The 23,976-nt window shown below is 40.8% G+C and overlaps 1 protein-coding gene across 3 annotated transcripts in view; it reads left to right on the forward strand.

Annotated features, from left to right (window-relative positions):
• Window positions 1-23,976, forward strand: part of LOC112660055 (regulator of G protein signaling 7 binding protein) — a 102,791-nt gene that overhangs the window by 64,014 nt on the left and 14,801 nt on the right. For 2 of the 3 annotated variants that reach the window (XM_025447380.3, XM_025447381.3), the window contains exons 4-5: window positions 13,495-13,642; window positions 21,757-21,827. In XM_025447380.3, coding sequence (XP_025303165.1) covers window positions 13,495-13,642; window positions 21,757-21,827 — 219 coding nt within the window. Of the gene's footprint in view, window positions 1-13,494; window positions 13,643-21,756; window positions 21,832-23,976 lie in introns of those variants that run through there. The other variant, XM_035713479.2, reaches the window with a different exon arrangement.

The following is a 23,976-nucleotide window of genomic DNA, read 5'->3' on the forward strand; positions in this document are numbered from 1 at the left end:
TTAACAAACACCCTGAAAATTTCTGGGATACCAAGAAAATACTAGCTCTTGGGAGAGGGATGTTTCCATTAAAGAAATCATTTTAAATTTTCCTGGTCTCAGTTTTGTATTGTACTTCTCCATTTCTTTATTCTCTCCATTAATTTCCTCATTACACCAAAGAGATTAACCCTGTAATTACTGTTTTCAACATTTGGCTTGTTTGTACTGTTCACTAGCTTATAGTCCCACCATTTGGTTGGCATAGAAAATGTCAGCTGATGTCACTAGTTTTTGTTTTTTCTTTCTTTGGTATCATTGGAAACTGTAGAATAACCTGTGCTCAGAAGACTCCAGGTAATACCCGATAAGTATATGACATCTACTTCTAACAATCTGGAAGGCCCTGGCTGAAAAGAATAGAAATACTTGACTCCAATGACCATTGACTGCCAGAAATGACTGGAAGAAACATGTCAAGGGGAGCCTGGCTGGCTCAGGCAGTAGAGCATGCATGTCGAGATCTCAGGGTTATAAGTCTGAGCCCCACTTTGGATGTAGAGATTACTTAAAAATAAAATCTTAAAAAAAAAAAAAAGAGGAAATGTATCCACAGACCACAGCACAAGAGTACTTTAAGAATTGTACAAATTGGGATCCCTGGATGGCTCAGCAGTTTAGCGCCTGCTTTCTGCCCAGGGCGTGATCCTGGAGTCCTGGGATTGAGTCCCGCATCGGGCTCCCTGCATGGAGCCTGCTTCTCCCTCTGCCTGTGTCTCTGCCTCTGTGTGTGTCTCTCATGAATAAATAAATAAAATCTTAAAAAAAAAAAAAGAATTGGACAAATTAAGAGATGTAGCGTGCACCTTGTCCTGGAAACATACAGTCCCTACTCCTGACAGCAGACATAGGGGAATCAGCAAGCCTAAGCAGTCTTACTGCATGAGAACAAGAAATGAGGAAGGGGTGAGGAAGAAGGCTCTGCCAATGTGACTAAGAAATGGAGTCAGGACGAGTGATTAAGGAAAAATATGTAAAGCCTTTATTTATTTTTTTATTTATTTTTAAAGATTTTATTTATTCATTTGAGAGAAATTGAGCATAAGTGGGGAGGAGGAGCGAAGGGAGAGGGAGCAGGAAACATGACGCAAGGCTCCATCCCGGGACCTTGAGATCATGACCTGAGCCAAAGGCAGACACTTAACCCACTGAGCCACCCAGACACCCAGTAAAGCCTTTAAATGAGCAACAGAGTGGAACCTGAAGTGTAGGTGTTTCTAGACTTTAAGGTGGTAGAGGCAGCAGCCTCTACATGGATCAAGAAACCAGCCCCCTTCCACCAGACATATACAAATCTGTCCACCAAGATTCAAGATGCCAGATAACATATTCTGTATCCAAACCCAGTGGTATCTCTCTGGCGTGGCCTCAAGCAAGGGAAGTGGCCTGTTTAGAAGATGTCACTGAGTCCCTTCATTCAGGAAATCAATAGTCCTCAGAGTCTCAGGAATAGTGACTCCCCCTCTAGTCTGTGATGCTCCAAATATCTTTTTGCTTAGAATTGCTTTCTGGTATGTTTCTTCTAATGTATGATAAAAAATGGTACTCGGATAACTTTTAGGTTAGCTCATTTCTTCTCACTCTGTATGAGTGTGACAGGCTGGCCATTCCCCTCTCTTTCACTATGCTTTTCCATCAGAGAAAAGGAAGGAAATGTCCCCGAATCATCAAGTTTGGCTCTATAGAAGAGTCTCCGGCCAATTTTTTTGTTGAGATTAGATACTGAAGCCAAAATGTTTCACAGTTATGTGTACTTTTAATTGAGTTTCATTTCTCATTACCTCATGGCTACCACCAAAGTCCAGCAAGTACCATATATCACATTTAGTTTTACCATTGTATTGAGTAGGCATGACCTTACCCTTTGGAGAAAAAGGACACAGTCACTGCAGGAGCTAAGAGTATGGTTTCTTTCCGGGAAAAATAAGGCTCAAATCATTTTAAAGCTCCTTCAGTGAGCTTGAATTTAGTCCTGATGATTGTTTTCCTCTCCCAATTAAGCAAATTATAAGTATCCTTAGTCCTCAACAGTATCTCCAGTGGAGCTTCATGCCCTTTCCATGCACCATGCTTCTGCATTTTTGCTGTCTCATTAAGTCTCATTGGTACAGTCTACTTGGAAATCTTTTATAATTTACAAATCATGCTACTGCCAGAAAGAAGGAGAGGGAGGAGGAGGAGAAGGGGGAGAAGGAGGAGGAGAAGAAGAAAAACAGCAATAAAATGATTTGCTTTTTTCATGGCCAACAAAATTAAAATCAATTACAGTAATGTGAAGTAAAATCCAGATTTAATAAAGGCATTGGGTTGTACCATGTAGCGTGTGGTTCTAAAGACTTGTTTGTTTCAAGAAGATGACAGATGGGAATAATTTTAGTCATTTTGTAGTTTCATATTCTAACACTTAAAGTTGTAGATTGGACCACTGCTTGACAAAGTGTAATTTCTATGTTTATAGTACAGAATAGTTGCTCTCTCTTCTTCCCACTTAGTTAGGCAGGAAATCTTTTCCCATAAGTGAGCCCATGTATTGCATTGACCATTGACCATCAGTCCCTGTTTCCTGCCTCCCAATAAAATGAGATTGCAGGTCTCATTCACTCTGTTGGCAGATAAAGTGGAGCCAGGTTACTAAGGGAATTGAATGATCCTGCGATTTTGACCATGGCTTTCCTCTCTCACATTCTCTTCCCATTCAACCTGTTTTGGTTAACATTGCCATTCTGAAAGGAGCAGAGACACTAAAACATTCCAAGGCAGGTCCCCCTCATATGTGAACTTGAGCTTTCCATCTGTGTTTTTGTCTCACCTCTTTCTGTCAGTGACCCTCTCTGACTCTGCTCCACCTCTTGGACCCAGCTTACAATAAAATCATCCCCAAGTCCTCAGAGGGTATAATGTAATTACAAAGGGAAGGGATTAGAGAAATGTTAAAAGTTGAAAAATCTTAATTCAAAATCTAGTGGAAGCTGAGAGCTCGAGATGCTATAATGAGAAATTAATGAACTGTTGTCCAGCAAAATACAGGATGCGCTCAAGACAAAGAATAGAATCTGAGCAGTAAAGACTCCAAAGTATTCAAGCATCCTATTAAGAAATGTAAAGGAAATGACCCACACCAATAAAAGAAACAAACAACATAAAAACAGAAATAGAATATAGCCACAAATAAAGACTTTATTTTCCAAAGTAATGAGGCAGCTGATACTAAAATAGAACAGCAGGTTAGAAGAAATGAAGCAGAATAAATCTTAAAATAGATGATGATTCAAATTCTGAGGGGAAACATGCATTCATTCTTTGAACAAAAATTTATTGAGCAGCTATTGTATCTAAGGTGCTGCTCTAGGTGCTAGGGGACTCTAATGTTCAAGGCTGAAGAGATCCCTGTTATTATTGTGGAGTATATAATGAAGTACAGAGAAATAGTAAAAAAAAATTTTAAAAAAAGGAAAGAAACAAAAGAAAAAATTCAGATGTTCTATCAAAATCCCAAATACTAATAAATGCAATGTCAGTAATCTCACAATTAAAATAGAATGGGCCATATAGTAGATAGCGACTGAGTGGCCACCCTAGAAGGGATGGTCAAAGCTCTGTGAGGAGATAGCATTGAATCCAAGATTTGAATGACAAGAAGGGAACAACCTCCTAAAGACTGGTGTCTGATGCAAAGGAATCCAAGACCAGAACAAACTTATGCTGTTTGAAGAATATAAACATAACCACCTTCTGGAATCTGTAACTGGGGTCATCTACACCGTCTATCATTCTGTCTCCATGTCTTCAGATGCCAAACAGTGAATAGGGCACCATATTAATCACCCTTTGTCAAAGTAGATGTCAGCCGAGGGCTAGGATGATAGGAGTAACAGTAGCTTCTACTTACTGTGTACTTTTTACTACCAGGTGCTTTCTACTCGCTATCTCATTTTACCCTCAACCATTATTTTCCCCAAAGCTGAAAAAGACAACTTATCCAAGGTCATAGCACATTAATCCCCCTGCAAAGTTCTGATTATTCCACCACACCAGACCATTTCCCATTAAGCTACATTGGAAAAGGGCAAAGGGACATATCAAATGGAGAAATAAAAAATAATAGTGTGACTGGCTGAAATTTTTCTACAGATTTGACTTATTTGATGATTAGCGTGCACATTTCAGATTACCACATTTAATGGCTAAAATCCATGATGTATTTGATTTCGTACCAAAATAACACAAAGCTAGAGAGCTACTTCTAAGATGGAAGGGAGACTTAACTCCATAGATCATTTAATGATTATAAAATATTTTACTTTGGGTGAAGAATTATGACAAAGAAATGAGTATATTCAGTAAAATAAAATAAAATGTAGCATTTGTGTGGTCAAAAGGGAGCCTGATTCAGCCATGATATCCATCATGGGAAAGTTGGAATTAATTAATTGTACAGTACGTGTACCCTGTACATTGTTTTGCCCTACTTTAGGGGCCAGAAAATGAGCAGCAAAATTCTCATAGAGACCTCCTCCAAATGTATCTCCTTATCTGCTCTTGTCTCTTGCTGCAGGGGGGCCCTTGTGCATCTGCTTTCTCACACATGGAGCCCCCAACATGGCAGCCACTCTGGGGGCAGGGATGGGACTACAGTATCACAAGGAACACACCAAAGGGGGAAGGAGGATAGTTCTGTAACTCTTCCGAACTGGAAAATGTTTATTTTCCAAGTGTATGGGTAAAATGGAGCTCTGTTGATAACATTTTTATTTTCCACTATGTGTTTTTCGGCACTCTGAATATCTTCCTATCCCATTATAGAAAAACCTTTGAAACTTGTTTTTAATACAGGTAAGCAACTAAATGAATTAACATAATTTATTTCTATGTAAATGACATGCTTTTTAGAAACACAATAGTAAAGTGGATTGCCTCACAAACAGCCTCCAATGCCTCAGGTTTTTCTTTTTGTTTTTTTCCCACAGCACATCTACCAGTTATAGAAATGCTTACCAGAGAGAAGAACTATCTAGATAAGGTTCCATACATGCATCTCATGTAAACTGTGTTCATCTTGTTCACAGTCCGAATGATGCTGTTGTAAAAGCCTTCCCTGGGGTAGCAGATAATGTGTCAAGAATACAAAGAACATAGGAAATTTGCCCCTATTATCAAGGAAATGATAGTGCAGTGGTATAATATTAGCTCAGAGAAGATTGGTTTGTCTAGTTTTGATTCCTAGGGAAATTTACGCAAATGGATAAAATTGACATTGCTAGACACCAGAGGCCAAATTCAGGCCCTCCAAAGAGACACTGTCTATAGCAGTGCCACTGGTAGACTGATGATGGGCAGGAAAGCAAGAAAGAAAGGAAGGGAGAAAGGGAAAAGGAATAGAGGAAAATGTGGATAGAGAAGAAAAAGGGTGGGAGAAACAAGAAATCGGGAGAAGGAAAGTCAAAGTAGAGTGTGATAAAGAACCTTCCTCTGTAAATAGAGGACCCCGGCTCCATCTGCCAGGGTCAGTGCCTAGGACTTCTGAGATGGTGGGTGCTCTGTGGAACTCTTGAGGCTGCCCACCCCCCTCACCCCGCATCAGATGTGTTTTTATTTCTCCCAAACAACTGGCCATTTCTCACGAATATAAGAATAACCAGCTTTGCGAACTGGTATGTGCTTCATGGTTGGTTTCCCTTAACTTTTCTTCAAACATGCCTATTATATTATCCATAAACAAGCTAAAAATACATGGAAATCCCAAAGGAGCTGAAGGCAAAAAGCTTTGCAAGGCCTTGAGGAAAGTGGCCAACTTTTTGATGTCCTAGTTCTTAAAAGTGATGAAGCCAGCTTAGTATGATTTCAAGGTACTCTACGGACTCTCTTCCCTACCTCCATCCCTTCCTTGAGCAAATATTTGTTCACTGAGGCCTAAAATTGATTTTTTAGGGGACAGAGTTTTTCATTTCATAATCAGAAATGATTTCAAATGCATATTCACTCTCTTGGGTAAAGTAAAACATTGACTTGAAGTTATCACTTGCAGGTTGGTTGATCTCTTTCCTGAGAGCAGGGCAGAAGGCCCACCTGATGGTAGAGAACTGGTACTCCATTCCAAGGACACCTGGTCAAAGCGGGGAAGCTAGGGATAAAGAACTCAGATTGGCCACTGTCCAGGTTTGTGGAGCACTCCTCCACTGACTTGTTAATGTAGCTCAGAAGAAGGTCTATGAGCTCACCCTAATTTTTCCAGCCTCATCTTTCACCAGCAACCCCCACCTCACTTGCCCCCCCACACCTTGCCCTTCTACTCTCCAGGCATCTTGAACTACTTATAGGTACCTAAACTTGCACATTCTTTTCAGTTGCTCCTTTTCTGTGGAACATATTACCCATCTCACATCCATCCCTTTCATCTGGGTCATCTGGGTCATAACTGAGATGAGATTTACTACAGGAAACTTTTCCTGGCCCTCCAAGGCTGGGTTGATACACACCCCATACGTCCCCGAAGCATTTTCACGGCACAGATTTTAGCACCTTTTACATTGAGGGGTAGTTTCCTGGTTTCTTGTCTGTTGTCCTCTCAGATTTGATCTCCTTAAGTGTGTTCACCTCTGTATCCTCAGAATTTAATATAGTGCCTAGCGCAAAGTTTCGATTAATAACTACTGAACGAATGAATCAACTGCTTTCATTCTGCATCTGTCACCAAAAGAGAAGGAGTGTAATTGGTGGAAAAGCTTGTGCAGAGATGTGACACTGAACTCATATATATATTTTCCCTGGTACTGAACATCCATTGAAATAGCAGAAGAAGATATAATGAAAAAAATAAATCCATATTAGTTCTTATATTTGTCAGGGTAGAGTATCTGTTACATGAAACAACACCAAACCTTGATGGATTGAACCATAAGAGTTCGTTATTTATCCACATCATACAATGCCAGAGCTGGGGTGGGTGAGCAGTGTTGCTCTTTCCATTATCCGCGTCCATTCAATAGTCAGGATGAGAAAAGAAAGCAAAGGGAATCACATGGGAGGATTTTTAGGAGCCAATTTGGAAGAGGCATACATCACTCCTACTTTCAATCCATTGAATAGCTCTGTCACGTGGCCCCTCCTAATTATAAAAGGAAAAGAAGAAAGGGGTCAGCACAGTCTTCTATGCCCCCCACAAACAAGGAAGGACGCCTTCAACAAACCAGAAATCTCGAAGAATTTCTCAAAGCCACAAAGCTATTGGGATTGGATTGGTGGATATAAATGAAGAGAAGAAACCATAGCTGATAAGACACTCGAAAAGAAACAAAAGAAATTCAAGCAGGAGAAAATTACTGCAAAAATAAAATCAATTCCAGAAATACTTTGAAGTTGGAATCAACAAATGCAAATCACAGGAAGGATTTCTAGAGCTGTTGTCAGGGAAATTAATGTTGGAAATTGCATTCAGAAAAAGCTGGGCTGCCCCACACTGAGCAACAGAGAACATCACTGCTCGCCCCAGGAGGACATCTGGTGTGATTGTCAGGACGGGGCAGCTAAGCAGAGCAGGGTGTGAAATAACTGCGCCTCCATAAAGACAGCCGTAGAAGAAAAAGAAAATGAGCACATTACTCCAGTGTTTTTGTCAGGCTAAACTGCTCAGTATAGCTCAGTGTAGTAGGAGTTTTAAATATGAAACTCTGAATAGACATGGGGCCCCAAAAAACAACCTAGGTAACTTGTCACTGGAGATGAGTAGCACCCAGAAGACAAGCTTTGAAACACACATTTTGCCACCACACATCCTGTCCCTTCTCCACAATAATCAGAAGGAGGACACTGTAATCAGAATGAGAAGCAAACAGAGATCCTCATAGATGAATCTAGATAGACATCCAGGGATGACAAATTAAAAAAGAAAAAAGGCAACACCCCAAAAGGGGATGCCAAACGCAACAAACAGCTAATATTTGAAGAACAAATTTAAAGTGGAAACAGATGAAGAATTTGAAATATATGTGGTTGATATTCTCAGAGAAATTTAGGATTCTATCAAACCCATAAAACAATAATAGTCTGTAGCAAAAAGGAAACAGGGCAGCTGGGGTGGCTCAGCGGTTTGGCGCCGCCTTCAGCCCAGGGAGTGATCCTGGAGACCCAGGATTGAGTCCCATGTCAGGCTCCCTGCACGGAGCCTTCTTCTCCCTCTGCCTGTCCCTGTTTCTCATGAATAATTAAGATTTTAATTTAATCAAGATAATTACCTAATTTGTTGGGGGTAAAAATGTCATCAATCAAATAAAAACTAAATAGAGGGGTTCACTGGTGTTGGGAGATGTCCCACCAGTCTCTTGCATTTCTGTACATCCTGCACAGTGATGACTGCCCTTTGTTTTATACTGTCTTTTCAAGAATATTTACTTAGTGAATGCCTTGGAAAAGAGAGTCTCTCTCCAGAGCAGGGCATACTGACTATTCAGTATAATGAAAATGTTTCCCTCGGGGGCAAAGGCAGACATTCTTAGAAAAGTCAGGATCCCTGAGCTCCAGGTTCCTCTGGTGTCACACAGCCCCTTGTTGTACAGGCAGTGATGTGGCCCTTTCGGTGTCTCCCTGTGGGACTTAGGACTCAAGAAACCACCATAAATGCTTATAGTCTGGCCACTGCTATTCTGTGAGTAATTAACCGGTTTTGTCTCTGACTTAGAAGTCTCAAGTCTTCTTCCAGGATCCATGAAACTGTAGCAGGCTAACTCACAGGTAGAGTAAAATCTCGGACCCTTCACAGTTCTCAACAAGTATTATAATGAATATACTGAGACCCTAAAAGAGTGAACTATAAGATCAAGTCAAAGCATTCTCCCAGAATTCCACCCCCAAAATAAATGTGGGGTAAGTGGAGAAACATATAGGACGGTTCCACAGACTCCAATAAGAAATAGGAATTCTGAAAGAAAGAGAAGTAGATAATCAAGAAAAATAGAAAAACTTCTCCCAAACCTAAAAGAAAGAAATACTTAAATTGAAAATGCCATAATATCTCAGTGAATCACTCCACAGAGTACTTAGTGATTATGAAAGGAGAAGCGTACATCTGTAATAGCAGATCCCTTTCTCCCATTGGAATGAAAGCTTTGGGCAGAAAGCAAGCAATCAGTAATACTAAACTAACAATAATGGGACAAAGTGACTCATGTGCTTTCTTATGCCCTATGCTAAGAAGGAATCAATATCCCTTCTAGAATATGCTTGCCAAAAAAGGTTTACTCTGAACCTAGACGTGCGGATACAAGAAGACAAATCCAAACTGAAAGACTATAAAACAACTAGCCTGAACTCTTCATTCAGAAATATTAATAACATAAAAGACAAAAAGGCAAGGGTGCTCTTCTAGATAAAAGGAGAATAAAGAAAAAGGATGGCCAAATGCAGTGCACAATCTTTAACTGGAGCCTTTGATTTAAGAAAAAGCTAGAAAAAGAAAAAAAAACATGGTTGGAACAACTAGGGAAATGTGAATATAGACTATATATTCAATAATAGTATTGTATCAAATAAATGATGGTATTATATCAAGTTGACTCATACTTAATCCAAGTTAAATATTTTTTTGGTGTGATTATTGTTCTGAGGTTATGTAGGAAAACATACTTGTTCTTTAGGAGATATATGCTGAAGTATTTAGAATAAAGTGCCATTAATGTCTGCAACTTACTCTTAAATGGGTCATAAAAATTATATTTATATATATAGTTTTATATAAAAATTACATATAATCCATTTAATCTCTATATATGAAATTTATATACATACACATACATATAGAGAGCTACAGAGAGAGAAAGAAAAGAAAATATAGCTAAATGTTAACAGTTGGTAAAACCCAAATACCTGGGTATGCATTGTATTATTGCAGGTTTGCAGAAGGTTTGCAAATTCTCAAAATAATAAAGGGGAAATAATAGATTGTAGATGCCAGTCAAATGCCAGAAAAGATTAACACAAAGGGAAGCTATACCTACACATACTTAGGAGGCATCTCATAAATCAAAAATTTAAAGATAATACCATAAATTTTTTTCACAGAGCCATAAACAGTCTACATGCAAATCACTCTGGATATGGGTACTAAGATAAGGACATAGTATCTCCCAAGTTCTGAAAGAAACTTACTTTGAAGATAGAGTTCTATATCCAGCCAATTAAAATTTAAGTATGAGCACAGAGAGAGAAAGAGAGAGAGAAGAAGAAAAAGTATTTTCGGTTACATAAAGAGTAAGAAATTCTACATTCCACAGATATTCCTGAAATAATTAGTTGCAGATATGCTGCAACACAATGAAAACTGAATCCAGAAAAGCTGAAGATGTGGAACCCAAGAGATGGCATGCAAAGAAATCGGGAGCCATGAGCACATAGCATTAGAGATATGAAAGAGTTACAAGGGAAAAAAAGACTCAAATTTATATATTATTTAAAATGTATTTAGGTGACAAATGCATAAGCAAGATAATTTCTTCAAGAGATAAGTAAGTCCCAGGAAGGCAATAACCAGACACTGTCCTGGGAAGGGACGCCCTGCATAAAATCACTGCTCTCCGTACATGAAAGCAATTACCTACATGCAGGGTGAACTCGACCCTGCAAATACTCTGGAACTGAAAACCCCTTAAATTCATACTGATCCCTTCTGTCTTTTAAGATGTTTCAGCCAGAGAAGATACAATATGACCAAGATTCTGAGATTTTGTGAACTGATAGACAACACCAAACTGCAAGCCCAACATCCAAGGCTTTTATTTATTTAATTTTTTTTTTTTTTTGGTTCATGTACATGAGCCAAGTTAGAACTAGCCACTGAAAAATAAGGGAAAGGAGGCTATGCCTTGGCATTACAAGTTCACAGGTGTGTTTCAGGAATATAGGAACAGTGATTTTACCTAGAAAAAGTTATAGAATGATATTATAATATTTGTCTTATTAAGGAGAATTATTGCAGGGAGCAAGTTTAAACAAACTAATTGTGGATTGGATTCTATTTATGTCTTTTCGTGTAAAAAGTATGTGTGTGTGTGTGTGTGTGTGTGTGTGTGTGTGTGTGTATATGTGTGTAACATATGAGGGAGGTAGAGAGAGGACTCCAAGAAAGAGCATCACGCTCCCTTGTGTCCTCCCCTGTTCTCATTTGAATGACAGCTCTGACCGCAGGACAGGGGCTACGGTGGCTCCAAGCCAAGCAAAGCCCAAAGGCAGAGGATGGAGTCTGTTTCTGTATCTTCTTTCTCCCCCCTTGGCTGCCCAGAGCATACTGTGCTCCCGAATGCACTTCAACTCCCCAGTAGTACCGCGGGAGCATGTGTGCTTTCAGATGGCCCAATCCTTCAGAGTTTTGAGGAGCAGAGGGCTGTCTGGGGAGCCCCCCTTCTGCTTCTCTCGCAGACCTTGGCCCCCCTGCAGAACTGTATCCTAAGGCTGACCCGGCTCAGCGGGGGTGGAAGGTGGGGGGTGGTGGCAGATGGACTGTATTTGGTACACTCTCCCAGGAAGCCAGTGCAAATGCTTTTAGGAGGTCAGTGCCCTCCGACTGCGAAATGATAATATGCTAAATTACGTGCGTAATTAAATTTCACCCCAACAGCATACCATAAAATTGGAAAAGCAATTCCATCACCCAGGATCAATGTGCATAAAGTACACACAAAAGGACCAAAAGTTCTCATCAGTAAACTTGTGTTTGTGCTTTGGCTGAATAGTCAGAGGTCCATTTCTACTATAGGTTGATGAATGGTGCACAGTTAATTACCACTTAATTATTTGTCTCTTTTTCCTTGTGTTGCTGCCATATAGGTTAGAAGTGACAGGGATGAGATTTTATTTTTTTTTTTTTTTTAGGGATGAGATTTTTGTTAATCTCCCCCAGTCGAGCATCCAAGGGATATTCTTCCTATTAGATTTTACCATCCTAGTCACAAGTGTTTTTGTTTTATTTCTTGTTTATATATTTTTTATTTTTTTAAAAGATTTTATTTATTTACTTGAGAGCAGAGAGAGGGAGAACACGAGTAGGGGGGAGGAGGAGAGGGATAGGGAGAAGCAAACTTCTTGCTATTGTGGGGCTCGATCCTAGACCTTGAGATCATGACCTGAGCCAAAGGCAGATGCTTAATCGACTGAGCTACCCAGGTGCCCCTATGTTGTTTTTTTTTAACCATGCAAAACACACATCAGGTTTAGAGAAACTGAGCTAAGAGGTAACCTGGTATAGCTGCTATCTCATGAATATTCAATGATATTGTGCTATAACAAATTCTTAACAACTAGTCTAGAGGTACATCAACGTACTACAAATAACACTGGGTAAAAAAGTAAAAGAAACAATCTAGCACCAAGCCCAAGATCTGATACTTAGCTGACAGTTGAGAAATATTTGTAAGTGAATAAATGAATGAGTCAGTGAATAAACAACTGATAAAACTCAGTTCTCCAGCTTCACAGGCCATTCCCATTGATATGAGGACACACCATTGCAGATGACAAACGGTCAGGGCAGAATGACAGATGTTAACAGTGGGTATCTGGGCCATAGACTACTCTCCCACTTAATTTTTTGTGAGTTCATTGCTGAACCAATCTGAAGCTTTGTTTCTAGGAAGTATTGATCTATTCCCTTGAGATTAGTAATGGTAAATACAAGTCTTAGTGGACTGGCAGTGCATTGCTTGTGGATGGCTACCTAGTAAGCACATGGCACTTTAGGTGATAGCACTTTATGGTCTCAGCAGAGCAAGTCTGGACCTTGAGGCTGAACTATTTCCTCATAAAAGCATAAACTGAAGGAGGTTGGAAAGCCAAGGAAATGGAAGGCAAGTCCACAATCTCTCCTGTTTGCTATATACCAAGATACTACTACTATCCACATACACGGTCCCAAAATTTATATTTGTTTAAGGGATATGAATCTAAGATAGCCAGTGTCAGAGTCAGAGAGAATGGCAGGAGCACCCTTTCTTCCTGCTGGTCGTCACTTGCTCCTGGTCCTCTTAGTTGCCTCTGAATCAAAGAACCAAAAAGCAGCCTGATTTTACAAGCTGAACCACCCCCCAAGCTAACCTGATCTACCTCACTAGGAATGGATAACAGAGCACCAAGTACTCCATCAAAGACTAAGCCCTTACTTTTAGCTTGATCTTAAGGTTCCATTGACCTCCAACTATCTTTCCCAGAATGTTGCAAAACATGCTACACACACACACACACACACACACACACATATTTGTATAGCTAGAGATAGAGATATCTATATTCATGTTATTCAGAAACAACTGAATTAATATTGTATCTAATAGTCAGAAATTTATTAGGGTTAATGGAGCCTATAACTCAAAGCACGGACAATCCTTGCAATGATATCTTGGCTATAGAACTTGAATTTATGATTTCTTGTCCTTTTCTCTTTACCAACACCCCCTCTCACCGCCCCCAACTCAGGAAAGGAGCCTGGTGGGGGAACCAAGAGTTTGGATTGCAAAATTGAGGAGAGTACCGAAACACCTGCTCTAGAGGACTCCTCATCATCCCCTGTAGATATTCAGCAACATTCCTGGCAGGTTTCCACAGACATTGAGAACACTGAAAGGTAAGTGGGAAGTTACCCTAAATAGGCTGCCAGTATTCCTCCAGTTAATACTCTTAGGGACTGTGAAAGTTGAGATTTTTCTCTTTCAGATTCAGCTTTTGTCTTCAAGATTCAGATTTCAGAAATCTCAGAAAACTGAGGTAACAGAAGGTAGAGAGTCCGAATCCTACAGTAGAATGATAGCAGAATTTCCCGCAGTCACAGGCTCCCAGGCCTCTTTTTATCCTATACCACACTGTGTCTCCATGGAAATGAAAACAGTGTGCTTCCTTGGGAAGACCGTTGAATCTAGATACCATCACAGCTCACCCCCTGGGCCAGGTACCAAAATTTCCATTTATCTAAAGAAGAAGAATCCACGATCATGCAAAGATGCTGAAAGTAGATTCCTGGATTTCAGGTGTAGGAAATGGCCTGCTGAACTGCTTGCTAGTCAGGAGCTAAGCATTCTGTCCATTTGACAGACAGCTGTTCCTAGAGCTCCCTTCTCAAAGTTCCCCAGAATGTAGCTGATGGCCGCTTAGTGGTCAAAGTGAGCTAATGCATTTGTCTTAACAAGCAGTAGAGGGAGTTTCCTTCTTAAGAAGAAAATATTCTACAGTGATTTAATTTCATTTGGGGAAAGGAAGCAATAATAATATAATAGTAAGTGCCATGGCTCATCTAGATGCTAAAAATGCCATTCTGTGAGGCTGGAGGATGAGGCCCTTGTTTATTGGCCTCCACAGTGATATCATGTCCTTTGCTACTAATGTCCCCAGAGCTGACACAAAGCAGTTGAATGAATACTGGGCAATTCCACTGAGGGCTTTGTGTGGAGTTGAATCATTGACAAGATAATGAACATTTTATTTTTTTTATTTTTAGAAATGTAACACACAATGGCATTTATAGCCATTGTGGTTCTACTTTCATATTGTAATATAATTCTAAAGCTAATTACTGAATTTCTGTGTTTATAGAAAATTGAACCATGTGGTAATTATGTGCTATTAATAAAACTTGGATTTTGTGTAAGCTTGGAAATCTAACAATTCAAACAATAAAGCTGTTTGGCACGGTCTGATACAGCTATAGACAAATGGTGAGGGAATGATTTATCTTAATTTATGAAATAGAAAATGCTTTGCTCCATTCCCAGGAAGAAATATCTGCCAGAGTGCCATGATCAGGGCATAATCCATCAGAAAAGACATTTTCCCTTACAGAAACCTTGCACAGCAGCTATCTAAGCCTTCTGAGTTTATAAGAAAGCCAGCTATGGCTGGGAACAAAAATAAGAGAGAGTGCAGTTGGGTTCAAGATGGTGGCATAAAAAGATGTAAACTTACTCCGTCCTATGGATCCAACAAATACACAATTATAATTTCCTCTGAAAAAGACCAAAAAATTGGATGCATGGAGCCTCCACAACAAAGGACAAGAAATACAGCACTGAAATGGGTACAAGAGGCAAAGACGCTGCCTTGCGAAAAAAGACTACACCATAAGTGCTGTGACCCATAATCAGGAGGGACCTCAAAAAGTATATAACTTTTCCTAAGAAGTGGGGGGGCCTGTGCTCCACATCAGGCTTCTAACCTTTAGACCCTGCATGAGAGATACAAGTCCCCTAAATGCCAGGCTTTAAAAGCCAATGAAGAGTACATCCAGGATAACTATAAAACTCAAGAGACTAGAGAACCCACTCTTATGGACTCATGCACAGATTCACTTGCCCTGGGACCCAACACAAAAACAGTAATTTGAAAAGTGCCTAGATCATAAATGAAGGAAACCAATTTACTAATCTTAAAGCACCTGACAGAGAGACAGGAAAATGTTGAGACTTTATCCAGAGACAGAGACATTGATGGCCACTATATATGTGACCTCTTCCTACCCTGATAATGATAAGTTTAGTGTCAGTGGGCACCATTTTGGAACTATCTCTCTAACCTGTTAGAGCTGGCAGGCATGCCCAGGTGAAAATCCCACTCACCATCAGAGCAAAAGCACATGTCACAGCCAGGCCAAGGGCCAATCCCACCCACCCCCATACCACAGATATAACCCTGGTACAGCATATGGGTATGCGCAGCCCATCAGACGATAATCCTTGAGCACCTAGTTCTGGTGATCAGAGGGGATTGCATATCTGGGCTCCACATGACCTCTCCTGCCCAAAGACATTCTTCAAGGCTGGAAGAGGTAGTTGATTTGACTATTACATACAAACAAACACAGAGAATAAGACCAAATGTTTCAACAAAACATTATGTTTCAAACAAACAAACAACAACAACAACAACAACAACAAAAAGACAAAACAGCAGAAAAAAATATTGATGAAAAAGACATAAGCAGCCCAGCCCACCTGATAAGGAGTTTAAAGTCATGGTCATAAAGATGCTCAAGGAACTCAGAAGAATGGATGAACATGGAGATCCTCAACAAAGAGATAGAAAATATAAGAAAGTTCCATAGAGTAGTTACAGAGCTGAAGAATACCATAACTGATCTAAAAAGTATAAAAGTATACTAAAGGGGTTCAAGAGCAGACTGGATAAAGCCAAAAATCTCATCAACAAGCTAGAAGAGAAAGCAACAGAAGTCATCTGGGCAGGAGAACAAAAAGTAAAAAGAATTGTAAAAAATGAAGATAATTTAAGGGACCTCTGAGATATCAAGTGGAATAATGTTTATATAAGAGAGGCTCCAGAAAGAGAAGAGAGAAAAAAAAGGCCAGAAAACTTATAGAAAGAAACCAGAAACTTGAAGAGATAATAGTTGAAAACCTTTCTAATCTGGGCAAGGAATCTAGATTTAAGAAATAGAGAGTCCTGAATAAAAAGAACTCAAAGAGATCCACAAGACATATTATAATTAAAATGGTAATTATAATTATAATTAAAATGGTAAATTATAATTAAAATGGTAAAAGTTAAAGATAAGAGAGAATCTTAAAAAAACAGCACAAGAAACCCCATAAGTATGCCAGCAGAGTTGTCAGCAGAAACCTTGCAAGCCAGGAGAGAGTAGCTGAAAGGAAAGTGCTGAAAGGAAAAAAACTCACCAAGAATTCTCAGCAAGTTGGGGCACCTGAGTGGCTCAGTCAGTTAAACCTTGGCCTTCGGCTCAGGTCATGATCCCAGCGTCCTGGGATCAAGCACCATATCAGGCTCCCTGCTCAGCCAGGAGCCTGCTTCTCCCTTTCCCTCTGCTGCTCCCTCTGCTTGTGGTCTCTGGGTCATTCTCTCTCTCTTTGTCAAATAAATAAATAAAGTCTTAAAAAAAAAAAAAAGAGAGAATTCTCAGCAAGTTATCAAAGTTATCATTCAAAGTTGAGGGAGAGGTCTCCTGAGTGGCTCAGTCTGTTGAGTGTCTGATGCTTGATCTCAGGTCAGGTGACCTTGGGGTCACAGGTTCAGACCTCACAGTGGGCTCTGTGCCCAGCATGGAGCCCACTTAAAAAAAAATTTGAAGGAGAGATTCAGAGTTTTCCAGACAAGCAAGGGGTGCCTGGGTGGCTCAGCTGGTGAAGCATCTGCCTTCAGCTCAGGTCATGATCTCAGGGTCCTAGGATTGAGCCCCCAATTGGGCTCCCTGTTCGGTGGGGAGCCTGCTTCTCTTTCACCTTCTGCCTCTCCCCCTGCTGGTGCTTTCTCTCTCAAATAAGTAAATTAAATATTTTTAATAAAATAGTTTTTAAAAAGGAGTTTTCCAGATAAGCAAGAGCTATAAGGAGCTCATCACCACTAACCCAGAATCACAGTAAGTGTTAAAGGAACTTTTCTAAACTGAAAAGAAATAACACTAATTAATAACAAGGAAATATATACAAAATCCTACCAGAAAAGGTAAATATTTAGTGAAAGTAGTGAATCAGTCACTTTCTAAGCAACTATGAAGGTTAAAAGACAAAAATAGTACAGCTAACTGAAGCTACAAGACTTAAAGTGTACATTAAATTAAAAGATGTAGCGGCAGCCCAGTGGCTCAGTGGTTTAGCACTGCTTTCATCCCAGGGCCTGATCTTGGAGACTGGGGATCAAGTCCTAGGTCAGGCTCCCTGCATGGAGCCTGCTTCTCTCTCTGCCTGTCTCTGTCTCTGTCTCTGTCTCTCTCTCTCTCCTCTCTGTGTGTCTCATGAATAAATAAATAAAATCTTTAAAAATTAATTAATGAATTAAAAGATGTAAAATGGGATATCAAAAATATAAAATGGCAGGAGGTAGAAGAAATATAAAGTTTTGGAATGTTGCTAGTAATTCAAAATAGGCCATTTTATACATAGGAACTTATTTGTGAACTTTATGGTAAGCCACAAAGCAAAAACTTACCATAAAAACACAAAGAAAATGAGAGAATCTAAACAAAACGCTAAAGAGAGCCATGAAACCACAGGGTAAGAGAGAAAGAAGAAAGGAATGGACAGGAAGTACAAAACCAGCCAGAATGGGGATCCCTGGGTGGCGCAGTGGTTTGGCGCCTGCCTTTGGCCCAGGGCGCGATCCTGGAGACCCGGGATCGAATCCCACGTCGGGCTCCCGGTGCATGGAGCCTGCTTCTCCCTCTGCCTGTGTCTCTGCCTCTCTCTCTCTCTCTCTCTCTCTCTCTGTGTGACTATCATAAATAAAGAAAAAAATATATTAAAAAAAAAAACAGCCAGAAAACAATTAACAAAATGGCAATAAGTACTTACCTATCAAAACCTACTTTAAATGTAAAGGAACAAAACTCTCCAATCAAAAGACATAGAGTGACTGAAGGGATAAATAAAAATAGGATCCATCTGCAGGCTACCAACAAGAGACTCACTTCAGGACACACAAAGACTGAAAGAGAAGGGAAGAAAGATATTTCATGCAAATGGAAATGAAAATAAATCTGCTGTAGGTATATCCATAGCAGACAAAATAGACTTTAAAGCAAAAACTGTGATAACAGGGGGGGCATCTGGCTGAGTCAGTCGGTAGAGCATGTTACTGTTGAACTTGGAGTCACGAATCCAAGCCAAGCCCCATGTTGGGGGTAGAGTCTATGTAAAACATAGACTGTGGTAATAGACAAAGAAGGGCGTTACATAATGTAAAAGGGTTAATCCAACAAAAAGATATAACACTTTTAACTATATATATGCCTATCAAAGGAGCACCCAGATATATAAAACCAAGATTGACAAACCTAAAAGAAGAAACTGACAGCAGTGTACTGATGGTTACATCCCACTTACATCAACTAATAGATCATGCAAATCCAAAATTAATAAGGAAACATTGACCCTAAATGACACACTAGACCAGATGCACGTAATAAATATATACAGACACTCCATCCAAAAGTAACAGAATACACATTCTTTTCGAGTGTACATGGAACACTCTCTAAGACAGATCACATGTTAGGCCACAAAACAAGTCTCAGTAAATTCAGGAAGATTGAAATCATATCAAGTATCTTTCCTTACTATCATAGTATGAAACTAGAAATCAGTTACAAAAAGAAAGATGGGAAAACCACAAAAAGATGGGTGTGTGTGTGTGTGTGTGTGTGAGTGCACGCACACCCTAATGGAATACTGTTCAGTTGTGACTTGGAACAACATGGATGGATCATGAAGGTATTATGATAAGTGAAATAAGTGACACAGAGAAAGACAAATACCATGGGATCCCTCTCGTCTGTGGAATCTACAAAAACAAAGCAAACAAAACAACTCACAGATACAAGAGAACAGATTAGCGGTTATAGAGGGGAAGGGTGGGGGATAGAGGGAGGCGAAATGGTTGGAAGAGGTCAATTGTAGGGTGTTGGAGCCTAACTGCACCTGCAGAAGTAATCACTTTGTAGTACGTACAGATGGCAATTTGTAATGTTAGACACCTGAAACTTCAATAATGTTCGATACCAATTTTACCTCAATTAAAAGAAGAAACGGGAGAGTATAACCCATAGTTTCGAAGTTCAGCCCTAAAGTCCAGATTCAGGTTCAAAGGAGGTGGGAATGGCTGAAATAAGTAGGCTCAGGAGCCCAGGTCTGGTAAGGCTGCTTCCTGAGTTCTCCCTCTCTGCCCTGACACATCAGGGCGCCTAACACTGGGTGGGTCACCCAGGAGGGCTTCTTAAAAACATTGATTCCCAAGCCCCCATCCCCATAAACCAGCTGTATCAGGCTCTCAGGGGGTGGGGTCTTGGCACATGGTGCTTCTCCTTGGAGCACCAGGACTGAGAATCGGTGCTGTCTGGGGAGACTCTGCCTCAGTCTCACATTCTGCACTCCCAGCTGGTTCCCATGGTCGGCCCGCCCACCTCCCATCCCATCTGCCCCTGAGGATTTTACAGGAAATCAGAATATGCCCCTTGAGCTTTTCGATGTGGGGCCCTGCCTTCCTGGTCCCCCCCCCCCCCTTTCACCTTCTCTCTCTAGAAATACCTTTTGGGCCTTATAGACATCTGTGCCCCACAGACGTATCCTCATACTTATGGGAAAGGATTCTGATTTTCTTATGTTTATTTCTACACCTGACCCACAAAGCTGCTTTCTTCTCCTTTTCCAGTTATTCCTTTTTGTTTTAAGATTTTTTAAAAGATTTTATTTATTTATTCACGAGAGACACAGAGAGAGGAGCAGAGACATAGGCAGAGGGAGAAGCAGGCTTCCTACAGGAAGCATGATGCAGGGCTCAATCCCAGGCCCCCAGGATCACAACCTGAGCCAAAGACGGATGTTCAACTACTGGGCCACCCAAGTGCCCCCTCCAATTAGCTATTCCTGAGAAAGAGTTCCTTGTTACATATTAGCCGGTGCTTAAGGAGAGATGCTGTGGGGTCCCTGGCCTCCCCTAGAACAAGTGTTCCTCAAACCATACTCAAGACAACAGTTGTATATCAAGAAACGGACTGGGGCAGGGGCGCCCGGCTGGCTCAGCTGGTCGAGCCTACAACTCTTAATCTTATGGTTGTGAATTCAAGCCCCACATTGGGTGTGGAGCCTATAAAAGAATTTTGTAAAGAAATACCGCAAGGAACTGAAGGATTTCATATGGAAAATTAAATGATGATTCTTGTTCTTCATAGAGCAAAAGAAAAATAAGTTAGTGATTAAAATTTCCTCAACTTTCAGATGATCCTCCCCCAAAAGGCTTTCTTAAATCCTCAGTACCTGCTGCTGTTGCGTCCCTATCCTAGAGCTAACTGAAAAAGACGTATCTGATTTTTGCTTTTGTAAATGAAATCTACCACGATGTCCCATGATTTCAAGAGCACTAACTCCAATGGATGAGTTACATGGAGAGAATTCAACATGGGGAGAACTACTGCCCCAAGGATTTGAAAAGTCCAACTGACCTCTACCCCAAACTAGAAGCCCTTGGAATGGCTTCCTGCTCCATGGTTTGTTGATTTGGGGGTCACACATACTCTTATGATGTGAGCACAGCAATGTTGGAGGTACGCAGTGGCTTACCTACATGCGAGGTGCTAGGGGCAGGTCCTTCTGTCCCAGGTGCTTCTCTCTCCCTCTCTCTCTGTCTTCCACAATATCTCTCCTGCCACTGTGAAGAGCTCTTCTCTGAAGGTTTTAGAATTTCAGTCTCCCATCAGTCCAAGTCAATTTAATGAATGTTGAGCCTTGTGAATCCCTAACTCCTGTGGGACATTGAATTTCAGTCACGGGAATGGGACAGTAGCAAGTGAACCTGTACAAACACAGCAGCCATCTGACCTGAAAGTCTGAGAGCAACGTCACCCAGCCTCAGCTTGGCCCCGAGGACCCCTGTTACTCTACTTGCATGTCCTTGACCTCCCTTTCATAAAGCTGCAATACTGTCCTTGTCACCAGAGACTCTTCTGACCCCAGCCAGGTCCAACTGAGGGCAGGGACGAGGGCTCCCACAGCAGAATGCCCGGTGGAAATGTTTGCCAGAGTCGCTCTCACTCCTTCCACAGCCATCAGTCTCAGATTTTTTTTTTCTTGTAAAAGCAAAATAAATTCAATATTTGCCTACTGGAAACTAGAGCTAGTACAATTAAGCACAGACTCTCGTCTCCCGATTGTCTCATAGAACAGACTGTTTGGGATTGCATTTCAAAAACTTACAGCTGATTTTTTTTTCTTTTTATCACTTTTGCAGAGACATGCGAGAAATGAAAAACCTTTTAAGCAAACTCAGGGAAACTATGCCTTTACCATTGAAAAATCAAGGTAAGTCTTGTCATTTCTCTTTGAGGCACAAGATGTTTTTAACGTGATAGCCTTGGGACCTGTTTCTTGAGATATTACAAATTTGTTTTACACAAACGATGGAAGGCACTGAGCATACACTCTTCTCTGTTCAAGAAGATATGATGATGAAAATGGAGCCCCTCAGGTGAACACAGTTGTGCTCTGAGTAGAGCAGAGACACACTCTGACCCTCAAACAGAGGCCTTCCCCACTGGCCTCCCCCGTCAAGAGCAGGTGTCCTCAGGTGGGGCAAACAAAAGAACTGGAGACTTGGCTCTTGTCTTTAAGAAGTTTACAGCCTAGGGATCCCTTAGATCAGGCATCTGTTTGGCGCCTGCCTTTGGCCCAGGGTGCGATCCTGGAGATCCGGGATCGAATCCCACGTCGGGCTCCCGGTGCATGGAGCCTGCTTCTCCCTCTGCCTGTGTCTCTGCCTCTCTCTCTCTCTCTCTCTTTCTCTCTCTCTCTCTCTCTCTCTCTCTCTCTGTGACTATCATAAAATAAAAATTAAAAAAAATTTAAAAAAAAAAGAAGTTTACAGCCTAGAGGAGGACACTTGAGAAATATCCAAAGGGACGGGGGGCGCCTGGGTAACTCTGTCGGTCAAGTGTCTGACTCTTGGTTGCTGACCAGATCATGATTTCAGGGTCCTCAGATCAAGCCCTGCCTCAGGTTCAGTGCTCAGGATGGAGTCGGCTTGAAATTCTCTCTGCGGGTGCTCTCTCTCTTTCTCAATAAGTATATAAAATCTTTAGAAAAGAGGAAAGAAAGAAAGAAAGAAAGAAAGAAAGAAAGAAAGAAAGAAAGAAAGAAAGGAAGGAAGGAAGGAAGGAAGGAAGGAAGGAAGGAAGGAAGGAAGGAAGGAAGGAAGGAAGGAAGGAAGGAAAGAAGAAGAAGAAGAAGAAGAAGAAGAAGAAGAAGAAGAAAGAAAGAAAGAAAGAAAGAAAGAAAGAAAGAAAGAAGAAAGAAAGAAAGAAAGAAAGAAGGAAGAAAAGAAAAGGGAAAGGGGAAAGGAAAGGAAAGGAAAGGAAAGGAAAGGAAAGGAAAGGAAAGGAAAGGAAAGGAAAGGAAAGGAAAGGAAAGGAAAGGAAAGGAAAGGAAAGGAGGAAGGAAAAGATAGAGAAATTTCCATAGAAAGACCTCTGCCATCTAGATGTTTATTTAGTATTCTAAAAGAAGTAATAATAATTAACATATATTGAGGTCTTACGGCCTGCCACTGTGATGTCTGCACCCAATTCCAACGTGCAGGAGTGGTTTTCCACACCACCAATCTGTGGACACGGGCACTGAATTCTGAGATGACCTGGATGCAGCTGCAGATCCCCCAAGCTAAGGGCTACGAGACTGCCCTCTCCCACCACTTGAGATGTACGGGTTGGAAGTTCCAAGGACCCCCTCCACACACCAGGTTAATTTGCTAGAGCGACTCACAGAACTCAGAGAAGCATGTTATGTGCTAGATCACCAGTTATTATAAAAGGAGGTAACTCAGCAATAGCCAGAAGTCAGATGCAAGGGGAGGGCGTGGGGAAGGACAAGGAGATGCCATCCCTCCCCCAGCGCACCAGGCTGCTCAGGTCTCCACGCGTGCCCAACACGGCAGCTCTCCAGGCCTGTCCTTTGTTGGTTTTTATGGAGGCTTCGTTTCACAGGCATGAGTGATCCCTGGTCATTGGTGATCGAACTCAATCTTCAGTTCCTCCTCTTCCCCAGCCCTTCGGGTGGGAATGAAAGTTCCAGCCCTCTAATCACACAGTCGGTTCTCCTAGCAACCAGCCCCCATCCTTAGGTGGGTTTTGAAAGTAACCTATTAACATAACAAAAGACACCTTTACTGCTGTCATCACTTAGGAAATTCCAGGGATTTTAGGAGCTTTGTGCCAGGAATGAGATGGAAGCCAAAAAAAAAAAAAAAAAAATATATATATATATATATATATATATATATATATATATATATATATATAATATATGCCTATCATATATGCCAAATATATATATATCACATATGCCTTATCATAAATCACAATATCACTACCACTACCCTCAATACTTCATGTGTATTAACCTCTTTAATTCTAGTAACATCTCTGGGGGAAATGCTATTCATGTCTCCCAATTTACA

Source organism: Canis lupus, chromosome 2 (genome assembly GCF_003254725.2).
Source record: "Canis lupus dingo isolate Sandy chromosome 2, ASM325472v2, whole genome shotgun sequence".
Taxonomy (NCBI): Eukaryota; Metazoa; Chordata; class Mammalia; order Carnivora; family Canidae; genus Canis; species Canis lupus.